This window comes from Pleurodeles waltl, chromosome 11 (assembly GCF_031143425.1).
Source record: "Pleurodeles waltl isolate 20211129_DDA chromosome 11, aPleWal1.hap1.20221129, whole genome shotgun sequence".
Classification (NCBI taxonomy): Eukaryota; Metazoa; Chordata; class Amphibia; order Caudata; family Salamandridae; genus Pleurodeles; species Pleurodeles waltl.
The window spans coordinates 632236347-632262147 of record NC_090450.1 but is presented as its reverse complement, the minus strand read 5'-3'; the positions used below and the strand labels follow the sequence as shown (position 1 = coordinate 632262147).

At 45.0% G+C, this 25801-nt stretch overlaps 1 protein-coding gene across 1 annotated transcript in view; it reads right to left on the bottom strand.

Moving 5' to 3' along the window:
- Nucleotides 1–25801, bottom strand: part of DOCK5 (dedicator of cytokinesis 5) — a 799955-nt gene that overhangs the window by 141794 nt on the left and 632360 nt on the right. Inside the window, exons 39-41 of the mRNA XM_069214140.1 lie at nt 14067–14156; nt 3454–3558; nt 1563–1704 (exon numbers count right to left, since the gene is read on the bottom strand). Coding sequence (XP_069070241.1) covers nt 1563–1704; nt 3454–3558; nt 14067–14156 — 337 coding nt within the window. The remainder of the gene's footprint in view (nt 1–1562; nt 1705–3453; nt 3559–14066; nt 14157–25801) is intronic.

Here is a 25801-nt window from a genome sequence, read left to right as displayed (position 1 = left end):
CAAAGCTTTTTGGCACAGAACCGAAGATCCCACTCCACCCTGCTTTTTGTAGGACCACATGGCGGTGGCTTTGTCACTGAGAAACTGCACCGGCCTCTTTTTCATGGACGGTAGGAAGGGCTTCAAAAACCAGACAAATGACCTGCAGCTCAAAAGATTGATAAGGAGCCAGACTTCTGCCAGAGACCAAAGTCCTTGGATCTCCACCCTCCCAGATGACCGCCCCAACTCAATAGTGATGCATCCTTCACCACCGTCAGCTGTGGGTGGCAAAGATAGGGAGAGGAGCCTGCCACTACACCAACTGCATTCAAGCAGCCACCTCTGCCGATCATGAATCATCTCATCCGAAATCTGGATGAAATCCATCAGATTTCCTTGATTTTGGGCCTGCTGGAACTACAAATCTTATTGCAGAGCTAGCACATGCCATTTGGCGTAGTTAACCATGGAAATTCAGGAAGCGAAGAGGCTAATAAACCTCAGAGGAGCGGAGCTTCTTGGCACAGGACCGAGGACACCACTCCACCCTGACTGTTGTAGTACCACATGACAGTTGCTTTGTCACTGAGAAACTGCACCAGCATCCCCTTGATCTTGATGAACAGTAGCACAGTCTTCATTATGACAAATGGGTTGCAACTCCTACAGATTGATAAGGAGTCCTATGATCTTCATCGCCACAAGATGACTTCCCTAACCCAGTAGTGATGCATTCGTCACCACCATTAGATATAGCTGGGGAAGAGAGATGGGCTTGCTGCTACACCTATTGCATTCAAGCAGCTATCTCTGCAGATTATGAACCCTCTCTTCTGAAATCTGGATAGCACCTGCCAGATTTCCTTGATTTTGGGTCTGCTACATCTTCAAAATTTCATTGCAGACCCAGCATGGGCCATCTGGCGTAGGTGACCACAGAGATGCAGCAAGCTAAGAATCAGATAAGCCTTAGAACTGCTCTAGCACAGCAGCATTGCTGAGAAAACGTTCGGATCCAGTCAGACACCTATGGAGTATTCTAAGGTGAGGAATCCTTGGTTAGAAGTATCCATCTAAGAGACCACTGCCCTGAACAGCATATTTATTCACAATAAGTAAATTTTTAGCATTTTAGGATTACATATGTCAATATTTATTATATTGTGTGTGAATTCTGTCACCCAGTTGCACTTCATGAATAGCACACCCTTCTTTGGGTTCATTTTTGTTAAATATATATTATCATCTATCATATTTATCTTATAAAACAAATTATAGTTAAGTCAGACAACAAACCTTTCTGGAAAGATCAAAATGGTTATTTTTTCCTTCTCAAGAACGAGAACAACCACAACAATACTTAAAATGCTGGTGAACAAGTCCTCAGAAGTGTTCATCTTGATTTTAAGAAACATTACAATATACATAAAGCTAATGCCTGACATAGCTCCCAGGATGTGCTATACTAAATGCCACACAACACACAGACATTCCTAATATGGCTGTCAGGTACACAGAGGCACCCTACCCACAAGCACCTGTGCGCAGGTGCTAGAAAAATTAGTGCAGCAGGAGGATACACTGTTTGGGTGATGCCTTGATGTCATCGCCAGGTGGAGTGGTGCTGTTCATTCGCTCAGCATTTGGAAACTGTGTGAGCAGCCGGAGATTGAAGTCGTCCCGTCGTTCATACTCCTTGCCCCGGTAGATGAAGATTTTATTCTAAGTAGAAGAGAAAGAGAGACAGAGAGATGAGCCAGAGAGGTTCTTGAAAAGCAGCTATATTAAGAGTAACAGAAACATGCACAGTTGTAATCATTGTAATCAAAAACACGATTTATTTCTGATGTTTTGAATTGAGATCCATGTGCTGCTGGAAGCAGCAAGGTGTAGTGAGAAAGGCATTATCCCGACACAGATAACAGAGGATATGCAGGGTTTAAGGATCTCAAGAGAGGAATAATTTTACATGGAATGAATCTAAATGTGTACAATTTAACAGTTAATAATTATCCTGAAAACATGACTGGCCTCTAGCCCCACAAGACTACCTACACTGCTTTATCTTGCAACAGTTCCCACTTGTCTGGAATGCACAGAGAAAACAAGATCAGGGATAAACATGCCTGCAAAGCCAGGTCCTGAATCTTAAAGTGCTGATACTGAAGGCTATGTGCTCCTTGATTATATTATCAGACAGTTCTGAAGTTTCCAGGTCTGTATGCGAGTAGCACTGTCAGCCTAATCGTTTATCACAGCATTCTGCTACTTCTGGTCCATTGCAAATCAATAGACATTTAGGACTGTGTGGACCATGAAGCAAAGAAAAAGCCTAGACTAGTTGGAGTACTCACACATGAACCTTGGAAACCTGAGAGATCTGTCATCAACAACAATTCACTACTCCACTGCTGTAGTGCAGTATAATAAGAATTTTCTTCTTTTACAGATCTCAACATAAATCAACAGATGACAATTTTGAAACTATAGAAACACATTAATGAAGCGGAGAGACACAAACAAGTAGCCCAAATTTCAACTGCTACACAAAAAGTTTTCAGTGCTCGTATTTACACAGTGATATATGACGAACAAATAATGCATCAAATCATATATGAACGCAATAGAGCACTCTGAATCTTTGATGGAAGGTTCCGCCAGTAAGGGCTCAACAAAAACAGGATTATGAATCAGACACTCCAGGTAATTCATTCCACAAGGCAAGGCATCAGGAATTAGCCCACTGAACATTCAGCTGCACATGGGAACAGCTGCAAAAGTTGGTGTCCCGATGAGCATTGCAGATTGAGGGACAGGGTTCATGCATAGCTTTCTGCTCTGCATACATTTTAACATAACAAGGCTAGGGTTGAAATATCGTCAAAATAAAGAGCGAATTGAACCTATATGATTGTATCCACTGATGGACTTATAATTGAATGGACATCAAGGAATATCGATTATCTATTATTGAGATCATTTTATTTGTGCATACCTCATTATTTGTCATTTAACAGTTTGTGAGCACTTTTTGTATAGCAATAAAATTTTGGGACACTCGTTTATGTGTCTAGCTGCTTCACTGATTGCGTTTTGACATTTTTAAACTTCTCATACTGATTTTTCTTGAATTTTGCAAAAGAACACATTTCTTATTACATGGAATCGTTGTTAATTGTCTAACATATTCCCCAGGTTCTAAGTATTGTAAAGGGCAGCCCCTGTTACCTAAATATGTAGAGCAGTGTAGATCCGTGGCTGAGGGAGATTAAGATCTATCTAAGATGATAGGCATAAGCTTAAGTGGTAGGAAAAATGTTAATATCCTTGAAACTGAGAACCTTATTTTCAAAACATTATGTGCCCCAGTAAGTTTTGTTCTCAGTGGTGATTGTCTATGGATCCATAAGTGTCATAGCATCCCAGACACAGACACCTCCCTCCCCATCCCCACCAACATTGGCTCCTTACCCGAAGAAATGCAGGGAAGCCCTGTCCATAGTACCCCACAGCAAAGTACTCTGGTGGAGGTCGCATGACTTTCATAATATTTTCATAGAATGTGGCTTGTTTCTTCTGCAAAGCAAATAATATTTTTATAATGACTTTTCCCATATTATTTCAATCAAAGGCATATAATGATAGTTAATTATACGTCGTGCAACGTAATAGTCATGAGACACACAAAATAACTGCTAGGAAGAGATATACAAAATAAAGACATAAAAATTGAGAATGAACTGGGCAACATATGCCACACTTCCTGGCCTTCCAAGTATGTCAGTGTTGTAATGTGCTCCATGTGCCTGTGTCATTGTCCAATGTGTCAATACCATACCACAATATATCTCACACCAGTATCTGTGTTTCCAGTGTACCTCTTCCACAGTAACCATGCATCATGCCTACACCCAGACCCTTGTATAAACAATTATACAATGTAAAAACTATTATGTCTGGAACAACATTCCAAAAGAGGATCTGCCATCTAATCAGCAACCTCAAGAAAGAATTTATAAATATAACCAATTTGATAGAGGTGTTTAACATCAGCACACAGCAGCACCAGAACTGAATTTAGGAAATTACATGACTTTTTTTAGAGATTGGTAGATGTCCCATTTACCACCCTAGTAAATCCAAAGCCTTTAACAAAGTTTTACTTTCTGTGCCTAAAGCTGGCCTGTACATGCTCTTTCGATGAGGTGTAAAATACTGCTTCCAGAGCAGAACCATGGCTGCTGCCTGGTTGGATGGCTGAGGAGAGGAATGTGAGGCAGCTTAACCCAAAGAGATCGACTGAGGGTTTAGGAACTTGACTAACCTTAAAGGGACCAGTGGAAGACTTGTCTCTTTATAATTTAGTAATAAGGCCTTCTTGTTGACCAGTTACTACTGAAACTGGATCTTGCTGGTAGCCTTTGATAGACTGTGTCCTGGCCTCTAAGTGCTGTCCTTGAGGTCGTGGGAACCTTAGAAGTTACTAAGAATAATTGCTCTAGAAAGTCTGGTAGGATGACAATTCCAAGACCTTGACAGCTTCAGCAGGATCTTGATGCAAAGGTGTATGATTTGGAGACAAAGATACAGCTTCAGGCTTGACCAGCTGGACAAATTTGAGCATCCAAAAAAGAGACAAAGTCAAACTTTAGAACTCTTGACCGAGCAAAGGTGTGAAAAGTATTCACCAGAAGAGAAGACTTTGGCAGCCGCAAAATTAGAATTTCCCCACTCTGAGCTTTTCCCACCAAAACCAATGGCTTCAGAGCAGGGGCTATCAGGTTTCCAGAGGACTTCGCTGGGGAAAGCCTTCAACTGTGCCCCAGGAGGATATCTCCTTCCATAAAAAAAGACTAATTCAAAAGCCAAAAGTTTGACCGGGGGGGACTTTGAGTATCTGACCTGTGCTCCATTGTTGTTGGCCTGAAACTGCACCTTGGTCCTGGCCAATCACGAACATAATTTCTGATAGGTGCTTTACTTTGTCTAGCTGTTTCTTGCCTTACAACTTTAAAACATCTCTCAGAGAGCCCTACTGCATTTTTGTTAATTTTGTGTAAAGTTTCTTTGTAAATCTTTCTTAATTTTTAGAAACTAGTGTGGAATTTTTATCCAGTTGTTTTTACTTTTGGAATGTTTCAGTGTTGCTAAATATTTACAGTTTAGCTGGTCTGCTCTCTGCTTTAGCTATCAGGCGCTGAGCCCAGCAACATGTTTTTGAAACTCTGTGTTCGACTTGACAGGATTTTGAGACTTATTATTTGGGAAGGATGCAGTGTTTACGCCTAAGCCCATCCCCACACTATGTAAAATTGAAAGAATTCAGCCAGGGACCAAAGATGGTATCAGTGTTGTTGGAAGTATATGCCGCCACAGCAGGGTTTTTGACAAGTACACGTGCTCACTAACTGCTCTCAATTGGAAATCTATGAGAATAAAACTGGTATAAAGAAGCTCGCGTGAAAGCTCATCATCTTGAAACTTTTATTTTTAAAATTATTTTATTGAATTTTTAGAAACAAAGCAACAGGATTTCCCAAGAATTCCATTCTCTTCCTCCTGCCCTCGCCAATCATGAGAAGAAGCCTGCCACAGCAGCCATATATCATTATGCAGTGATATATAATGTCCAAACGGCACAAGTACAATTACAGATTTGGTGCACAGTCTTCACTTCAAAATAATTATTTCCAGTGGCACATGATTACCCTTCTGCATGTTTACTGGCCTGCCCTTCTTCACGATCCTCCATTTCCTGTCACAATCGTTTCTCTCTCATATCCCATTCCATCCTACCCTCAGTTCCTCTCTAAATGTGTACTACTTTGCGTTTTACCCCACATTCAGCATGTACCCACTTCACTTATTCCCACAGCCATTGTTTTAGAATGGGTAGTTGTTTTGTTATCCACCTTATAGCAATATATGTCTATGCTACAGTTAATCCCAATTCAATAATATTTTCCACATGTCTAGTATGTTTGGTCCGAGACACTATGCCTAACAAACAGAGTTGGACAGTCAGCTATAGTGGTAACTCGGTCCGGTCCCTCAATGGCTTAGTTACTGCCTCTCAAAATCTGCTTATCGCCAGGCACCCCCACCACATTTGGATATACCTGTTGCCACCTTGCATTTAGGACAGTGCTCAGGTTTAGAGGTGTCAGGTCGGTGTAGCAGTATGGGGTGACATAATCCCTGTGCAGGCACTTATAGTGTATCAGTTTCAACCTTGCATTGTGGTTGACCCTCCTACAGTTGCCAGTTAGTATAGACAGCTAATCTCGATCCTGCAATTCTGTTTCCAGATCATTCTCCCACTGCAACTTCAATTATTGGGTGATGAGTTTGCCTTCTCTGAACAAAATCCAGAAGTGTATGTTTCAATAGGTGGTGTCAGGCTCCTGCGGGAACCCCGTCCAAGCTTTGAGGATAGTAGCAGCAAGACCCACATGTGCAGAGGGCTGCATATCCTGTCAACTGGCCATCTTCATAGAGGTCTCCCATTGTCTTCGGGATGCCCTCCCCCTTCCTGCGTCTCAAGAAAGGAGGCAACATGGGATTAATTCCTTTGTACCTTAATATTCATCTCCATTTTTACAAAAGGCCTGTCCCCCTATGTCTAATATAGTCCTGACCCGCAACAACAGTAGACACCTCTTCCTTATTGGGACGAGGGGCAAAGCCAGACGTTTCTGTGGTTGGATCAGTCTTGTCAATAGTCCTGTCACCAGGTCAGTATCCCTCTCCTCAAACCACGTCGCCACATGGTGTAGACGGGCTGCCCAGTAATTAACACAAACATTTGATGCATGCAACCCTCCCACATCCCACAGTAATTTTTGGACCTCTAGACCTATATGCGCTCCCCCATGTCCCCAGTAGAGTAATTGTATCATTTCATCCAGCCTGTGGAAGCATAAGTCCGCTACTCACTTTGGCATTTTCTGCAACACATACAGGATTCTCTGTAACATGATCATTTTACTTATGGCTATGGACCCCATTGTTGAACATTAGGAACCGCAACCATCTGCGCACACTCCACTTCAGATTATCAAGCAGGGTACCCACATTGGAATCATATGTCTCAGCCACATCTGAGCTCATGTAGACCCCACCAAGTACTTGAATTGGGTTGTTACCCACATTCTGTTCTGTCTGCATAAGGTAAAGTACTGATTTGTCCACATTGGGCCTAAACTCAGAGTATGCCCCCACTTCCTCAATCGTGGCGTGGACCATGCACCATATTATCACTTGGTTCCACAGGCTCAGTTGGATGTCATCAGAGTACAGCAAGATGACCTCCCGTTTGTCCTCTACCTGTAGACCGTCTAGTTCATTCTTGGCATGTACAATGAGCACCAGTGGTTCAATGACCTGGGCAATAATCAGTTGTGAAAGAGGGTACCCCTGACGGGTCCCTCTCTCCACTTGCCAACTGTCCCACACTCTGTTACCTATTTAACTCTTGCCTTTTTGTCAGGGTAGAGTTATCGTACACAACTTAAGCACTCAGCGCCTAGGTCATAACATCGTAAAGCTTGCTCCATAAATAACCAATTGACAGTATCAAAAGCCTTGTTGGTGTCTAGACTAGCAAGAGTACAGGGTGCCTCCCCTTTTTCGATCTGCTGCATAATTAAAAACGCTTTCCTAATGTTAGTGGTGGTAGTATAGCCTCCCACAAACTCTGCTTGATCTATGTGAATAAGTTCCCCTGCTTCTTTAGCCAAGCGGTGGGCCAGTATCTTCCCTAAAATTTTGCATCAACATTAAGCATCAACAATGGTCAATATGATTCACAGTCAGAGGGGTCTCTCTTAAACTTGGGCAGGACCACTATATTTGCCTCCCTCAACAAGGCCGGTAACACCCCTGTCTCAAATGCTTCATTGTACATAGCTAGGAGTGGTGCTCACAGAAACTCCACATATTCTTGATAAAATTCAACTGACAATCTATCATTATTAGGTGCCTTTCTTGTGTTCATGAGTTTTATGGGCCATCTAATATCAGTTTTGTCGAGCGGTGTATTGTTCACGTATCCCCGTCAGCTGTGGGTAGGGGACCTTCATCTAGAACTGCAGTGATATCAGTTATGCCCCACTGATCTTGTTATGCATACAGTGTTGAGTAAAACCCTGCAAACAGTGCAGGATATACTCCTGAGGTGTGAGAATCATCCTGTTCACCTCTTCGATAGACCCAACCACATTCCCTTCTTTCTCCCTGTTTACCAACCAAGCGAGTAATCTTCCCAGTGTGTCACTCTGTTCATGCTGGACCTCTGTATATGTTTTATAATCATGTTTCCCTAGGGTGCCCTGGGTCTCATCCAGCTCACCCTTGCCTCTCCTCCTGAAGCACTTCCAAGTGTGGAGCCTGTTTGTCTATATCCACTCTAACATTATAACTGTGTGTGTCAGTGACTTGCGCACCCCCAAAATGGTGGTCATACATTTCCTTCTTATGGTCACCTTAGAGGCTTCCCATAACACCTATGCAGAGTTGACCACCCCCATATTTAGAGCAAAGAAGTCCGATATGGCTTCCCTGTAAGGTTGGTCATGGAGTTCCTGGAACCACCACTGCAGTACTGGTGCCACATATGCATGCCCCCTCAGTTCTGACATCAGTGTAGGCTGATCTGACGGTCTAGGTAGCAGACCTCCCCTAAATTAGCAGCTTGTTCTGGGTGTATGAGTATGTAATCAATTCTAGAAAAAGTGCCATGCGGAGTGTCCTCTAGTTTGGCCATGTCAAGCCTGCCACAATTCCAGCAGGTTCAATGTGTCCATATCTTCCAGCAACACCTTAGAGCACTGCCCAGAGGTCGGGCCACAAGCCTGAAGCTATCTAGGTCTTTATCCAGAACACAATTGTAGCCTCCCATTCAAATGATATCATAGTGTGTGTATAGGGCCACAAGGCACACAACTCTTTAGAAGAAGTCTAGCATATCTATGTTGGATGCATACCTGTTTAGTAGTACCATAGGTGTACCTCCAATTTCCGCAACTGCACCAACATATCAGCCATTCGCTCCCTTTAGGTCAGTGTCACGCAAGGGGACGCTTGCATCCACAAACAGCAATGCCCCGTATGCTGATGAGGTGAAACTGGCAGACCACATCCTGCCCGTACCCCAACATTTACCCCATTTCTTCTTGTATTCCTGTGTTAGCAGGTGTGTCTTCTGCAACATTACTATTTTTGCTTCCTGCCTCCGCGCACAAGATGAAATCCCTTGTTGCTTAATGGGGTTCTGTAGCCCTTTAACATTCCAAGATAACACCTTCACCGGTGTGTAATATGTCTCACTGTGATAGCAGTTGACTGTGTGGCTGATAGCTTACGGACCTTCTCTCAAACGTAATATCTGTGACATCCCCCAGTTGTTAGCCCACCCCAACTTGACTTCCACAGTTAACACACATGGTGTCCCTCCCCCCCAAAAACAACATACAAACTTTCCTGTTACTGTGCAATGCCCCTTTAGGCTCCCTGGCGTGGGATTCCCCAACCACTGATTACACACATACCAATAACTGTAGTAGGTGCAGCTATCACCCACTCCCCGTTCGACTTTTGTAATATGCTCAGCATCCTGCTGTATCGACATTCATGTTCCCTCCTGCCTCAAAGCATAAGTGGTTATCAATGAACCGCCTGGCCTCTTCCAGGTCCTCAAGGAAATTTTGTTTACTCTCTAAGTCCACTCTCAGGTGTGCTGGAGGCAGTAATGGACAAGTTACTTAACTTCACTAATGCCTTATCTGGTAGAGACAATATCTAGTTACAGATTTCTTGCCTTAGAATTTCCCCAGCCGTCGTTCTAGATCCAGAGATTTTTCTGCCTCCAAATGGTCCCTGGTGGGGAATCGTCAAACAAGGAAGATGTGGAGGCAACTGCAGCTGGGTGTTGTTTTTTCGAATGGTCAGACCACTGACTCCTTCATCCACGAGGATTGTGGATTCCACGTCCCCAGCCACACAGAAGCTGGGTGCATGCTCAGCCCGGTGGCTAGAGGGGAACAGACTTGACTGGGCGCCCATTTCCGTAGCCATAAGGGACGAAAAGCAGACTGAGGTTGGCAAGGGGTCACCACGAGGCACAAGGACCTGGCAGTAGCATGAGTCCTTGAAGCGCTTGAGCGTCAAGTACGATTTCTCTCTGAAGATATGGGTGCCATCAAAGGGACTGTCCATAAGATTCGCTTGGACATCCCCCCAAAAAGTCAGACTTCCTCAGCCAAGCATGGTGCTTCAAAACCTCTGTCTAAGCAACCACTCTGTCCAGTGAGTTGGTCGTGTTCAGTCCACATCAGATCGTGAACTTTGCTGCATCTCTACCACCAGCAACTACTTGGGAAAGTACAGCCCTAGGCCTCCTCCGGGCCCTGTGGCAGCACTTGCGCAACTGTATCCCACAGCGTGTGGGAATAACGTCCCAAAACGCATGCAGTGCTCAAGCACTGCAATGCCAGGCAGATGAAATAAAACATCTTCTTTCCAAGTGTGTGTCCAGTCTCTTGGATTCCATATCCGGGGGTGTGCAAGGGAATTTGCCCTGGGAAGTGGAGGCTCTCAGTATGGGGTGCTGCCTCAGAAAACCTGGGTCACCCAGTGCAGGGTGATGGAGGTGGGCAATTGTCCTGTTCACAGGAGTCCCTTCGCTGGGATCAGACCAGATACCCATTAGGCTGTTTATAAGGGCTTCATTACGGGGAAGCAGGGGTTCAGAGTAAGAAGTCCAAGGGTAAGCATCTCTGTCAGGAAGTTAGTCCTGACTGCCACCGAAGGCAGCTCAAGGTTGAGGACATCGGGTGCTCTCTGCATCATGACTAAATATGAAGCTCCACCCACCATAGCCACAGTGGGGGAAAATAGCATGGTAGTATATGGGGAGGTATTCAGTCTACTGGCTTCACCCAGGTCCGTATGCCAGTCCATGGGGTCTTGGAGCTGGTATTCTAAAGGGTCCAGCGACCCCTCCCATTCCTCATCGAAATCTAGCTCATAGGAATTAGGTTCAGGATCTGACATGGGGGCAAGGCCCTTTCGACGCCGGAGTCAGCATCGTACAATGCCTATCTGTCTTCATGTCAAGAGTCGGCAACGAGTAAGGCGGCGGAGACGGAAGCGTTGACATTGGGACTGGCACCAGGGAAGGTCAGGGTTGTACGACCTGTGCTGGTTCGTATCCAGGAACGGAGTTGATTGGTGCCCCTTCTGACTCCGGGATGCCCAAAGGCAGACTATCGGTGTCAGGCTGCCCAAAAATGAGGAGCATGGCCTCATAAAACTACTTTAGTTGGGCAGGGGTCACTTCGGCTCCCAGAAACTGGGGTAGGTGTGGAGTCAGCCTATATGCAGGCCTATGTTGATGACGTTCCAACGCACTTCGTCAGCCGACAGATGAGTTGAAATCGAAAGACGTTTTGCTTTCTTTGACTTCTTATTATGCCTCGACTTCCCCGATCTTCCTTAGAATACGGAATGGGATTACGAAGAGAGGAGCTCCGTGACCGATTCCTTAGAAGAACGGAGATGGGGGACTTACACAGAGTGAGCACCGGGATGCCATCATCTTTAGGGACCGCTCCTTCAAAGCCTTCGGATTCATGGTCTGGCACTCGGCGCACGATTTTGGGTTGTGGTCGTGCTCCAGACACCAAGGGCACATAAAGTGCAGATCTGTCATGGACAATGCCCGATGGCAGGATCCGCAGGACTTCAACCCGGTCTTACACAAAGACATTCCTCAACACACAAGGAGCAGAAATACTCAAAAAAGCTGTGACAAAAGTGTAAGAAGATAAGTCAAAAAATAACTGAGGGGTAGCTCTTTTTTCGAATCAACACTGGCTGGCATAGAAAGAAAAGAACTGACATCATTGCGCCGAGGTAGTGCCTATATAGGACCTGCAATGTCATATCTAGAAGGCATGACGCCGATGACTGATGCCGAGCCAATCGATGCCACCTAACAGCGCGCAGAGGTACTGCTCAAGAAAAATCTCTGGATCCAGACTAATGCCTGGGGAAATTCTAAGGTAAGGAGTCTGCAGCTATATATCTCCATCAGATGCATACGCCAATCCATGATCTCCGAGTTTCCTCTTCACCTCCACAAATGACGTGCGATTCTTTTCGTTTGACACCTCATAGTCTGGGTAACAAGAAATTCTGTTCCCATTAAATTTGGGAAAATATCATACCTGTGATATGTAAGAACACTGCTCTGCTCCCCTCCGTAGTGCCTCTCTTAAACAGTGCTACCTCCAGGCTTCACAGTTACGGCCTTACCATGAGCCGAGTGGCCCATTCGGCTTCTGGCATCCCTCGCCACTCACCTCGGGAGGGGCCCCTCCTTAAGTTTCACTTGCTGCGCTATGCTCCCTCTTGTTCCACCACCTGCAACACTCTCTGCGGCCTGCTGCCCGTCACTCACTGCCTTCAAGCCTAGGGACAGCCCTGTTCTCATTCCTGTGCATGATGTCAGCCTGCTGCATATCACCACCGTGACTCTTTTGAGGTCAGTGCAAACGGGACCAGCACCTCCCCAGCTGTCACCTGAGGGTGCGGCTGTACCCACAAGCTCCAGGAGGTCCATGGATTGCCACAGATGGGGCTGAAAGTGGGGGTCCCATTACCTATAATATGTCAGAACTCCGAGCGGAGACATCCGTTCAGTCAGCCATCCTGACTCCACACCCTCTGTTATTTTGATCCTTATTAATATTGAGGGTAAACCAACTGTGCCAGTAGAACTTTATCCTGATCACATACACAAAGATAACATGTCAGAATTTGAACATCTAGGACAAATCTTGGTGCTTGAGGAAGACAAAATTGCAATGCTAGGATTGATACCACAAATTTTAATCCATTAAATGTTTCCCAACATTTAATGTACTGACATAATATCTGAATTTTTTATGTAAATAGATTGATAATTGCATTGTATTTTACTGATGTATATGTTTGAGGGGGAAATCCCCGGAAATAAACATTATTGGTATTATGTGACCTGTGTGGTACACCAAACGCTATTGCCCACACAGTTTTGGTATGCACAACATTTCAAAATATATCATGGAGAAATCAAATGGGATCCTATTCAAAGTTGATCTGTGAGGCTGGTGTCTCAATCTGACTGTCAAAGTGGCCTTTGACATTTTCACGTAAATAAGTCCAATGATTACTTTGATGAAAAAAAAAAAAACATCATCAGGAGACCACTGCAGCTTGCACCACCCATTGCCCTGTCAGTGCTGTGAATGACAGTACCAACGTAATTACTAAACATCACACTCCTACAAGTGTGACAATTCAGACTATTTCAGGCCTCCTAAGCCATAAGAATGACTTGAGCAGCAGTTATTTGTCATTTTTAACATATACTGAACTACTAAACAACTGTTGTTGTGCTCATTTCCAACTTAAGTGACAAAATGTTGCAGACTCTCATAAGTACTGGTGTTGACAAGTAAGTGCCAGTGGCGAGCAGACCAGAAATCACTGTCTTAAATTAAGCACTGAGACAGTTCCTACCAAAATAGTGTCTTTTGCTGTTTTATTTTCGAGTTCATTAGCATCAAAAAGGCGCCGACAATAAAACAAACACAAAAAAAAAAAAAAAAAAAAAAAACGATATAATTGAAAAGGCACTCATTCTAAGTTCTGATGGCAATGTTGTGGCAATGGTATAGAGCTGATTGGAAGCCATGTTGACCACAGTATCCTAAGAACCTTGTCCGTTAGGTGACTGAGGATTGGGCAGTGTAGCATTCCTCTAAGGTAGTAGTTTCATTAGGTACCAAAGAAGATACAAACAACTTTGGGACAATTACAAGATATGCAAAAGTAATATTTCTGCCTGTGCCTTGATTGTGGGCTCCAGTCCTTTGATACAAAGGTTTGTCTGCTCAGCCTATCATTTAGAAAGTCTCTTTTCTTTTGCACTGCTTACAGTGGATATTTCAATCATCACAAATCGGAGTATCTTGTTAACATCATAAACAAAACTCAGTGATGGATTCTGCACCGAAGATAAGAGGAAATAGAATTCTTACCAGTAAGCTACTCAAACCCTCGTAGTCAAATGCTTGATTTTCATACATGTCTGCCAGCTCTTTGCTGTGTTCAATTGCCTTCTCCCACATCTGCAATAAGACAGAAGAAATTGAGCAATTTAACAAGAGGTCATATCATTAGAATAAGTCAGCTGAGCTCATATGTTCGAACATTCTGGGATTCACAATGAAGATTCCTGATCAAAGAAAGTTTTAATGAATTAATTTTATATTGAATGCTGTAAATCTAGACATATGTGCATTTCTTTTTTTAATTGTCCTTATTACTCCTTATGTCTCCTGTAGGTGTGGCTCTACAGTGATAGGGGCTAGAAGCTAGATGCTATTCTATCACAAAACTATTTGGAAAGGAGTCTGTAATTTTTTACTGTTGCGTTAATCCTATGTTTAGGCTAAACCTCAAACTTTTCAGGATTTTATGAAGAAAGCCTGGTGTGCTTCTGAAAATCTGGCACAGATGCAGATATTCTTGAGTACCACATATCATTAGCTAGAAAAACTTCATGCCTTATGTCATCACCTCTTCCTTGTCGGGCGGAATGTTAAGTTTGTATGCATGTGTGGTTGCATTTATGTTCTCTGTGTATGTCTGCCTGTGAATGGTATGGTACATGAAAGAATCTGGGTGCCATTTTGGGAGACCCTGGGCCGACTGGATGAGCATAAGGAGGTAGAGGAATTCCCAGACAGATTTGTGGATTGATGCAATCCGGTGAGCTCGGTGGGACACACACTGAAGGAACAGGTGTAGGAAGTTGGCTCTGTATATACTATTTCAAAGTACGAAAGTGTGCACAGAGTCCAAGGGTTCCCCTTAGCGGTAAGACAGTGGCAAAATTAGATAATTCTAATGCTCTATTTTGTGGTAGTGTGGTCGAGCAGCAGGCTTATCAGAGGGTAACAAATGAGGAACACAATTTCAAAGACCTAACTCCAGGCCAATAGTTTTTATATAGAAAAATATATTTTCTTAATTTATTTTTAGAACCACAAGTTCAAGATTTGAAGTAAATACATAAAATGCAAGGTACTCCACACAGGTAAATTAGGAACTTTGAATTAGAGCAATAACATATGCAGTTTTTGTTCAAATGGCAATAAGCTATTTTAAAAGTGGACACAGTGCAAATATCAACAGTTCCTGGGGGAGGTAAGTATTGGTTAGATTGTGAGGAAAGTAAGACACTTACAAGTCTCAGTTCCTGGGCATAGGCAGCCCACCGTTGGGGGTTCAAGGCAACCCCAAAGTTACCACACCAGCAGCTCAGGGCCGGTCAGGTGCAGAGGTCAAAGAGGGCCTAAAACACATAGGCGCCTATGGAGAACAGGGGTGCTCCGGTTTCAGTCTGCCAGCGGGTAAGTACCCGCGTCCTCTGGGGGCAGACCAGGGGGGTTTTGTAGAGCACTGGGGGGGACACAAGTAGGCACACAAAACACACCCTCAGCGGCACAGGGGCAGCCGGGTGCGGTGTGCAAAGCAGGCGTCGGGTTTTGTATTGGTTTCAATAGAGGTGCCCGGGGTCACTCTAGCGGTGCACGCAGGGCACAGGGGGGGCTTCGCAGGCAGCCACCACCTGGGCTAGGCAGAGGGTCGTCTGTGGGTCACTCCTGCACTGAAGTTCGGTTTCTTCTCGTACTGGGGGCTGCGAGTGCAGTCCCTTGTTACATGCAGTCGCGGTCTGGGGAGCCTCTGGATTGTCGCTGTGGGGATCCAGGGGGGTCGTCTCGGGCTACTCGCGGGGTTGCAGTCGCCAGGGAGTCCTCCCTGTGATGTTTGTTCTCTGGATCTCGAGCTGGGGCGTCGGGTGCAGAGTGTGAAGTCTCACGCTTACGGCGGGAAGAGTGAAGTTCTTTAAAGTTGCAAGAAAGTTGCAAAGTTGTTGTTGAAGTTGAGCAGAGGCACTGCTCATGGGAGTTTATTGGTCCTTTGGTCCAGGGCAGTCCTCTGAGGCTTCAGAGGTCGCTGGTCCCTGTTAGATGCGTCGCTGGTTGCAGGTTTTCAATTCAGGAGACAGGCCGGTAGGGCTGGGGCCTAAGCAGTTGTCGTCTTCCATCTTCTCTGCAGGGCTTGTAGGTAAGCAGTCCTTCTTGTTTCTTCAGGTTGCAGGAATCTGATTTCCTGGGTTCTTGGGTGCCCCTAAATACTAAATTTAGGGGTGTGTTTAGGTCTGGGAGGGCAGTAGCTAATGGCTACTGTCCTGGAGGGTGGCTACAACCTCTTTGTGCCTCCTACCTGAGGGGAGGGGGGCACATCCCTAAACCTACCAAGGTGGAGGATTTCTAAAGGCAGGGGTCACCTCAGCTCAGGGCACCTTAGGGGCTGTCCTGACTGGTGGGTGACTCCTCCATGTTTTTCTCATTATCTCCTCCAGCTTTGCCGCCAAAAGTGGGGGCAGTGGCCGGAGGGGTGGGCCTCTCCACTAGCTGGGATGCCCTGTGGCACTGTAACAAAGGGGGTGAGCCTTTGATGCTCACCGCCAGGTGTTGCAGTTCCTTCAGGGGGAGGTGAGAAGCACCTCCACCCAGTACAGGCTTTGTTCCTGGCCACAGGGTGACAAAGGCATTCTCTGTGTGTGGCCAGCAACTCGCTGTGGCAGGTTGGCAGAAACTGGTCAGCCCAACACTAGAAGTCGGATTTGTTGTCAGGGGGCATTTCTAAGATGCCCTCTGGGTGCATTTTACAATAAATTCCACACTGGCATCAGTGTGCATTTATTGTGCTGTGACGTTTGATACCAAACTTCCCAGATTTCAGTGTAGCCATTATGGAACTGTGGAGTTTGTGTTTGACAAACTCCCAAGCCATATACTCTTATGGCTACCCTGCACTTACAATGTCTAAGGTTTTTCTTAGACACTGTAGGGTCATAGTGTTCATGCACATATGCCCTCACCTGTGGTATAGTGCAACCTGCCTTAGAGCTGTAGGGCCTGCTAGAGGGGTGACTTATCTATGCCACAGGCAGTGTGAGGTTGGCATGGCACTCTGAGGGGAGTGCCATGTCGACTTAGTCATTTTCTCCCCACCAGCACACACAAGCTGTGGGGCAGTGTCCATGTGCTGAGTTAGGGATCCTCAGGGTGGCATAAGACATGCTGCAGCCCTCAGAGACCTTCCCTAGCATCAGGGCCCTTGGTACCAGGGGTACCAGTTACAAGGGATTTATCTAAGTGCCAGGGCTGTGCCAATTGTGGAAGCAAAGGTACAGTTTAGGGAAAGAACAAGGGTGCTGGGGCCTAGTTAGCAGGGTCCCAGCACACTTTCAATCAGAACTTGCCATCAGCAAAGGCAAAAAGTCAGGGGGTAACCATGACGCCAAGGAGGCATTTCCTTACACCAGGGTTTTCTGTACACTTCAAAGAGTGCACTTTGATACAAGGAGACGTCACTTGAACGGGGGCTGGGCACATATAAGGAGGAGATGGGGCTGACAAATAGTAGGGCTGAGGCCCTAGGGTAACCTTTTGATGCACTTATCATTGTGGCTGACATCCATGTGTGAACCTCTAGTCACTCCCATTCGGCGGGTTGCAAAGCTGGCAGATTTGGAGTCGCTCCAGCAGTGACAGTCTGCATTCTGGAGGAAGGGAAGACAGAGAAATTGGCACTTCAAAAGGAAACAGACCCCCAACACAAACCTCAAAGACTCAGACCCTAAATGACATTTGATGTCTGGAAATGGACTATAAGAAAAGGGAGCTTAAGGCCTCCAAAAAAGTCAAACAGCAGTGTGGCTGTGCAAGGAGGAGATGCTCTGCAAGACCTCTGCCTCTGACGAGAACTGGAGGGGGAAGGGTTTAAGGCCAGCCACACTCCCAACTGGGTGAGAGGATGTCACCCAGGTAAATTCAAGATCACCTGCTCCTGGAGCACCAGTGCCTGCTTGCTTGCCAAGACTAGTGTTCCTTGTAAGGAAGAGAGCACTTGGAGGGAGCAAGGTCCAGTGAGAGATCCTAGCAAGTGGATTCCCATAGCTAGGTGAGGAGATGGCTGCTGCACTGATTGGGCTATCGTCCATGTGCAGATTTTAGCCAGGGACCCTGTTTGCCAAAGGAGGCCTCCATTAAGTCATCTGTGGCTGCACTGATCGGGCTATAGCTGTGTGTTAACTAAAGATGGTACTCTCTGTTTGCCAGAGGGGACTACTGTAAAGTTATCCATGGTTGCACTGATCGGCCTGTTGCTCGTGTGCAAAGTAAAGTCACTGATCCTGTATGCCAGGTTGTGGGGTGTTTGGGGGAGAGGGAGGATTTTGGGGTGGTAGAGGGAGGTGGGGGGTGCTGGGCCTGCCTGCCGTGAAGATTACTGCTGTGGTGATTGGGCCGTAGCAGGTGTGTGGAATGAAGTTGGTTACTTTGTATCCCAGAGGGGGTTGCCATAAAGAGGATATTACTACTGAGCCAATCAGGTCATTGCTTGTGTCTGGAGTAGGGTTGCAACCCCATTTGCCATGGGGAATAACAATGAAGAACAAGGGACAATCAACCGTCATCCAGAAGCAATTATCCCTGTGAGAAGGAGCACAGGAACTTACCATCTCGCCAGAGAAAGCACTGTGTATGCCCAGTTGCTGCAGAGTCAGGAGTGCTACTTACCGTCAGCAGCTGCTGCAGCCCTCTGTGACGTCAGAGTGAAATGCTCACAGGTACCCCAGTAGTGCAAATCCCGAAGGAGCGGGTAACCCTGATCGCAGGGCCAGAAGGCCCTGGGGGAACTTGTTCTGCTGCATAGAGCAGACGCTGGAACACTTTTGGAAGTATTGGAGTGGGTCTCTCTAGTCTCTGACTACTAGTGGGGTTTAACCCAAGTGTCACCTACAGTGAATGGGGAATAGCAACTATCATTAGTGAGAAGGAGGTGGGACTCAGGGACCTGCCTATCGAACACTTGATCCTCGCCCTTGGGGTCTGTGTGTTTTGTTTGTGTATGTGCTGTAATTTACTTTGGGCTCAGACACTAAGACTCAATTTTTTTTTTATAAAAACAAGTATTTGACTTGACAATAGTTTATTGCTGCTATTGAACTATTGTTATTTTGAGTTGTAAGACTGAGAGGCCTAGGGCTGCTTGATCCACGCTACTACTGGGAGTCAAGTACTGAAGGTGCACTTCACCCAACTGCTCAGGATCCATAATAGGTCAAGCCCCAAGACATCTTGAGTGAAAGGCATCAATTCTCACGGTTGGGCCCAAGAGGTTCTGCTTGACAGTGGCCTTCTGAAAGGGGGTCTGACAATACCAATGTGCTTATTTCATTTCAGTGTACTTTATAGTAAACTATTTGGTGAATGATGTGGGCGTGCACGCAGTATAGTGTACTGCAACTTTGCTGTATTTCTTTGAGGGGTAGTGATACTGTTTCATGCAAATTAATGCACTGATATCTTTCAAACAAAGGCACTTGTTCGAGGCAATAAGAGGTGGAATAATGCTCCTATTTAGTCCTTTTTTGCCATGTAAACCGCGGACAGTTTCAATTTCAAGCACTACTATAGATGGTGGAGGGGACACAACCTACACATCTTTCACCTCAACTACAAAGTCTCTTGCTCCAGGTTTGTGCATGCCTCACTTTGACAATAAGAGGCAGAGGGTTAAAAGCAGAGCACCACCATACCTGCACCTTCCAAGGAATGCTTGGTGGGACATGCTTGTCACAGGGAGGCAATGTGGCAGTCCCAGCCAAGTCCAGGAGCAGCGGCAATGCCAAGGACACCACATAATACATGCCCAGGCGGCCTCCTCACCTCCATCTGTGGCCTGATGACCTGCTGTTTTGCTGCTTTTTATATTGCGGACTCTTGGGGTTGGTGATCAGCATTCATCTGAATTCCCACCTGTTGTTCCGGTGGTACCTGGCACAGGAGAGGATTGAGGTGATATTCCAGAGCAAAGCTCATAGGAAAGTGTGCAGGCCAGAAACGTCTCATTCCTTTTCATCATGGCCACTGTATCCTGTATTAGACCTTTTACCTGCAATTTACTGCTATGAAATGTGCTAGCCTAAAAAGGACAATGAAAGCAAACCAAGACTACAACACTCAGAATGCATTAGGTTGTCATATTTGTTCCTGGGACTGGAAACACTGTCCATGATGGCATAGATAAGGGGGCACTTTAGTCGAGGGTCTCTGGAGCATGTCTTTCACAGTTCACCTTTTCAGGGCAGGGCTAGAGGTGGGGGAGTCAACAAATTAACAGGGAGAGCCAAGCCAGCCGTCTAACCTGGATCTTAGAGCCCGTGCGCAAGCCGCACCTTGAAAAAGTTTACCATATAATTCATACAACAAACATCACATAAAATAGGATAAAGTCTCATCAAAGTTCAAAAAAGTGTATTTCTTTAACATGTGGAAGTATTGACATAAACACGTCACATTATAGCACTGCACAGAGAGGTACTTATTAAAACTGAGTTTTTAAGCATGAATTTACAGCCTTTCCTGCCCTCTGCCCCACCAAGACAAGAGCACCACAGGTGAACTAAGAGGCAAGACAGTTGCCATGTGAATCTAATATGTGGCCCAGATTTTTATAAACAGAGCAACATTATAGTCTATTAAAACACAATTTTTTTTTTTTTTTTTTAACTGGAATTCTGAATTTACATATTTGAAAATCTTTTTTACATATGCGATAGTGAGAAAAGTGAGAATTGGTGAAATAAAATATTTGCCTAGGATCATACAGTTCAGTTAAGGGGGGAGCAGCGATTATTCCGGGTTTTCAGGTATCCATTTGTCTCTCCTTTTTACCTCAAATGTTAACGCTTCGCTTTACCTCTTTGTGCATGAGGGTAGCCTGAGGGTGGCAGGCGGAAGCCACGCGAAAGCGTAACTCGTTATGGGCTCGAGATTCTAACCCCGCTAACACCCTCATTTCTTTCTGAAGAGTCTAGTAGCTGTTTCGCACTGATATAGTGTATTTAAACTGAATGGCAGTTACGAGAGAGAACGGCGTGGGGCTTGGAAGGGTTAACAGGGGCGTGAATAACTTGAACAATGTTAGCCATACACCGTCCTGATATTGCGAAAACCGCAGACTTTAACGCTGCGGAGGTAATTATGAAACGCAATCGTTGCCCCCTCGTCCGCAGGTTTTTGCCTCCCCCACTGGTTCTCTGCCTAAAAGTATTATTATTCTGACATAGGGCACGTATTTCAGAGAAGGTCACAAACTGTCATAACTTGGGACTTTAGAAAATGTTGTGCCAGCCTGATCCTCGCTTTCATGTTTTCCGGGGTTCTTGCGAAGCAGTGATAATCTGTCCAACTCGCGTTTAAAAATAAATACCGTTTGTGTCACAGCCTTTCAGGTGCGTGCCCTGTGAATAATGTGTATTATATTATCATTAAACAAATGCAACTGAACTCATTTTGTTGACTTGGGAAGCTCCGATTAGAGCTTTTGGCCTGCAAATTTCGCTCGTGCACTGCAACAAACGCATTTACCCGTTGAGCTTTCTTCCCAGACACTGTAAGTAATTGGTTCTGTAAATGGATAATAGCAGGTTTAGGTAACAACTGATTTTAATGATAAATAATTTAACAGGCACAGCATCTGGAAACATTTTTTTTTCAATATATGCCATGTCCCAACGACAAAGCTAATTCTCACTCTCTCATAGACTTCTGTAGTTGTCATCGGCAACGATGCTTGTTGCCTAATGGTTACAGTGTAAGGTTTTCAGTCTGAAGGTCAAGTGTTCCCTGCGGCCTCCACAGTCTGCTCTGTTAAAGGTCTCTTTCAGTACAAAGAACATCCAGGTGTCTCCAATAAAAGGATACGCGTTTTCAAATGGCACTGATGCGTCTGAGATTGTGTTTGTAACTGGGAGAAGAGAAGTATTAAGTACGAAATAACGTTTAGGAATAACCAAATATTTAAGTGGCACTCTGTATGGAAATATCTATTTTAACATATGCCAGGATGCAAGGAATAAAACAAAATCTTTCTCTTTCCTCTCAACCTGTTGCTCCACTGTCTTTCCATGGTCTTTACAACGACCTCTGATCCTTGCTGTCGGGCTGCGGAAACTTTATGATCTGTGTTGTGTTTACTCTCTCCTCTGACATCTTTACTGGTGAAACGGAACGAGATGTGCAGCACACGTACAACGACTGAATTGAAAAATTACATTTTGTTAGTCCCACGTTTTCTATGGCCAGTGCCAGTGGAATGTGCTAATTCTGCCGCTGTAGCATATTCCACATAATCATGGATTTACCACCCTTGATACACAATTCAATGTCTGCAGCATAAATTGATGAATTTAACACAAAACAAGCTTAAAGCTACTTGCTGATTACTCTATCCAGATGTCAAAGAGGTACTAATGGAGCGCCTCCCTTCCCAAAGCCTAATAATGTCTGTTAAAATGACAAAATAAAGACTATTGTCACAGAATATTCTGTATTACACCACACAATTTTTCTTTTTGAGCCACATAGTCAATTCTGTTACATTACATTATTTGGCCATCCACTGTCACAAATTCCAGTGGCCCTGCCTATGGCTCTACCATCAAGGACATATGTTGCAATCTGGTAGTGATTTCTAGTAGCGATGTAAGACAGCTGTAGACGTTGTCATTTGTGTAGCACTGACTGAACCTGTCTATAAAGGCTACTTTCACCTCTCTAAATCTTTCAGCAGCTCTGCAAAAATGCGGATGCTGTTAACTTTACCCGTTAATTAGTACTCTAGAACCTATTTAACCCCTTCAATGCGGGCGTCGCCCACTGGCCGACGCCCGCACTACCTCCCTGGTGTGGGTCACGACCAGTGGCCGACACCAGGGAGGGAGTTAATAAATCCTCGGATGCGTCGCACCTGAGGATTTTATTTTTTTTGCCCCAGGGAGACACGGAAGCTCTTCCGTGTCTCCCCCCACCCGCCCCTTTGTGACATCAGCGCGCTGACGTAACAAAGTTGATTTCCCCATCGGAACAGGAAGCAGCCTTGCGGCCGCTTCCTGCTCCAATGGGGATAACGGCTTTCCCCACGTTCGGGAAGGCCTCGTAAGAAAGGGGAGAGTCTCCCCTTTCTTACGAGGCCTTCCTGAAAGTGTTCCTGGCCCCTGATCGCAGCACAGCACGATGGGGAAAACGGCCTTCCCCACGTTCGGGAAGGCCTCGTAAGAAAGGGGAGAGTCTCCCCTTTCTTACGAGGCCTTCTGAAACTGTTTTCTCGCTGCAATCGGGGTCCAGGAAACCAACACCACTAGATGCCAGGGATTTCACTTGGGGGGGTCGGCCCCCTCGGAAAACACCCCCCTCCCCCCCGGGGGCATATATATATTTTTTTTAAAAAAGGTAGGCGCCCCCCCCCCCGCAGGGGCAAAATTATTTAAAAAAAAAAAAAAATGGACAGGGTGTCGCCCATGGGCAAGGCGACCCCCTGTGGGGGCAATATTTTTTTTAGTTGTTGTAGGGTTTCCCTGGGGGCCATTTTGGCCCCCAAAGAAACCATACAACAACTAAAATATATATATATATATATATATATATATATATATATATATATATATATATATATATATATATATATATATATAGAGACAGAGATTTATCTATGTACATGGATATATCTATAGATAGATCTATAGATATATATATATCTATAGATCTATCTATAGATCTATATATATATATATATATATATCTCTCTCTCTCTCTATATATATATATATATATATATATATATATATATATATATATATATATATATATATATCACTTTTGTCAATATGTGTGTGGTTTCCCTGGGGGCTGCGATCGGCCCCCAGGAAAACCAGACCCACATATAAAAGTTATATATATATATATATATATATATATATATATATATATATATATATATATATATATATATATAAATAGATTTGCCACCAGTTGCAGCTTGTGTCTTCAAAGCAATGCACATACTTCAACTGACGATTTTCAACTGTAGCTTTTAGGCAGCAATAAAAAAAGTAAAGTAAGTATTGTGACTATGTTTCTGCTACAAAAGGGTCAGACTTGTCTAGCGGCAGTTTTAGTGCCATAAAGAAGCGCAGAAGGTTTATATGCCTACTGCAAAAAGCAAATCTGTATTTTATGTAAATAGCTGAGTACATTAGTAAAGTCAGCCATTACCTGTGCTATAATACAAATGAAATGTGTGTGCAGGGTGGAGGGCGGCTATGGAGAGATGAAGGGCACTTCTGCTGGGTGGTAATGAGGGCATCCGAGGAGGAGGGAGTGGGAGCACCAATAATGATTGTTGGACTGGGCCAGGAGGTGCTAAAGACTGTGACGAATGGTATGTGACAAGGTATTTTTGAGTGTCTTGAAAGAACGTGCTGATTGATGGAAGAAGCGCAGGTAAGGTGGCCTCTATTGTTGCACGTATCTCACACACACCATCGATTTTGTGACTGTCTACGTAGACTAGTGTTTTAGAGCAACAGTTTAGCCAATAGCAGAGATGGCATCTTGATGGATGACTGCTGCCGGCACTCGGGTTATAGAGGACAGCTCTGACATAGGATCAGAGACTGAGACAGCATCTGAGGGATAGGACAATGGCGCATACTCGGGGGGGGGGGGGTGAGAGAGAGCGAGAGAGCGAGAGAGCTCTCTCTCTTGGGAGCTCCCCAATTTAGTTCAGCCCCAAATTATTCCACTGCCCAAATCGTATTGTGGAGACATCAAAATTATCTATCGCAAAACACACTGGTTTTGTAAGGCAGGCACCTGTGTTTTTGGTCCTGGGTTCGGCGGCCATATAGAGAAACACACTAAACCCAAACATTTCTGGAAACTAGACATTCGGGGGAGTCCACAGAGGTGTGACTTGTGTGGTTTCCCCAAAGTTTTCTTACCCAGAATACCCTGCAAAGCTGAAATGTTGAATAAAAACTCTATTTTTCTCGATTTCTGTCACACAAACTAAAGGAATATGCTGGGATCCACAAAATTCCTACCACCCAGTGATTCCTCACCTGTCCTGATAAAAACACTACCCCACTTGAGTGCCTACACCTAGTGCCTGCGTCAGGAATGGATCACCCCAGGGTCAACAGCTGCCTCATGTAAGGACCAACATTGACCGTTGTGTGGTCTATTCCTGTTGTGGGCACCAGGCCTACCCACACAAGTGAGGTACCATTTTTATCGAGAGACTTGGGGGAATGCTGGGTGGAAGGACATTTGTGGCTCCTCTCAGATTCCAGAACTTTCTGTCACCGAAATGAGAGGAAAAAGTGTTTTTTGGCCAAATGTTGATGTTTGCAAAGGATTCTGGGTAACAGAACCTGGTCAGAGCCCCACAAGTCACCCCATCTTGGATTCCCCTGGGTTTCTAGTTTTCAAAAATGCACTGGTTTACTAGGTTTCCCCATGTGTCGGCAGAGCTAGAGGCCAAAATCCACAGGTAGGCACTGTTTTCTATGAAAAAATGGGATGTGTCCACATTGTGTTTTGGGGCATTTCCTGTCGCGGGCGCTAGGCCTACCCACACAAGTGAGGTATCATTTTTATCGGGAGACTTGGGGGAACGCTGGGTCGAAGGAAATTTGTGGCTCCTCTCAGATTCCAGAACTTTCTGTCACTGAAATGTAAGGAAAACGTGTTTTTTTAGCCACGTTTTGAGGTTTGCAAAGGATTCTGGGTAACAGAACCTGGTCAGAGCCCCACAAGTCACCCCATCTTGGATTCCCCTAGGTCTCTAG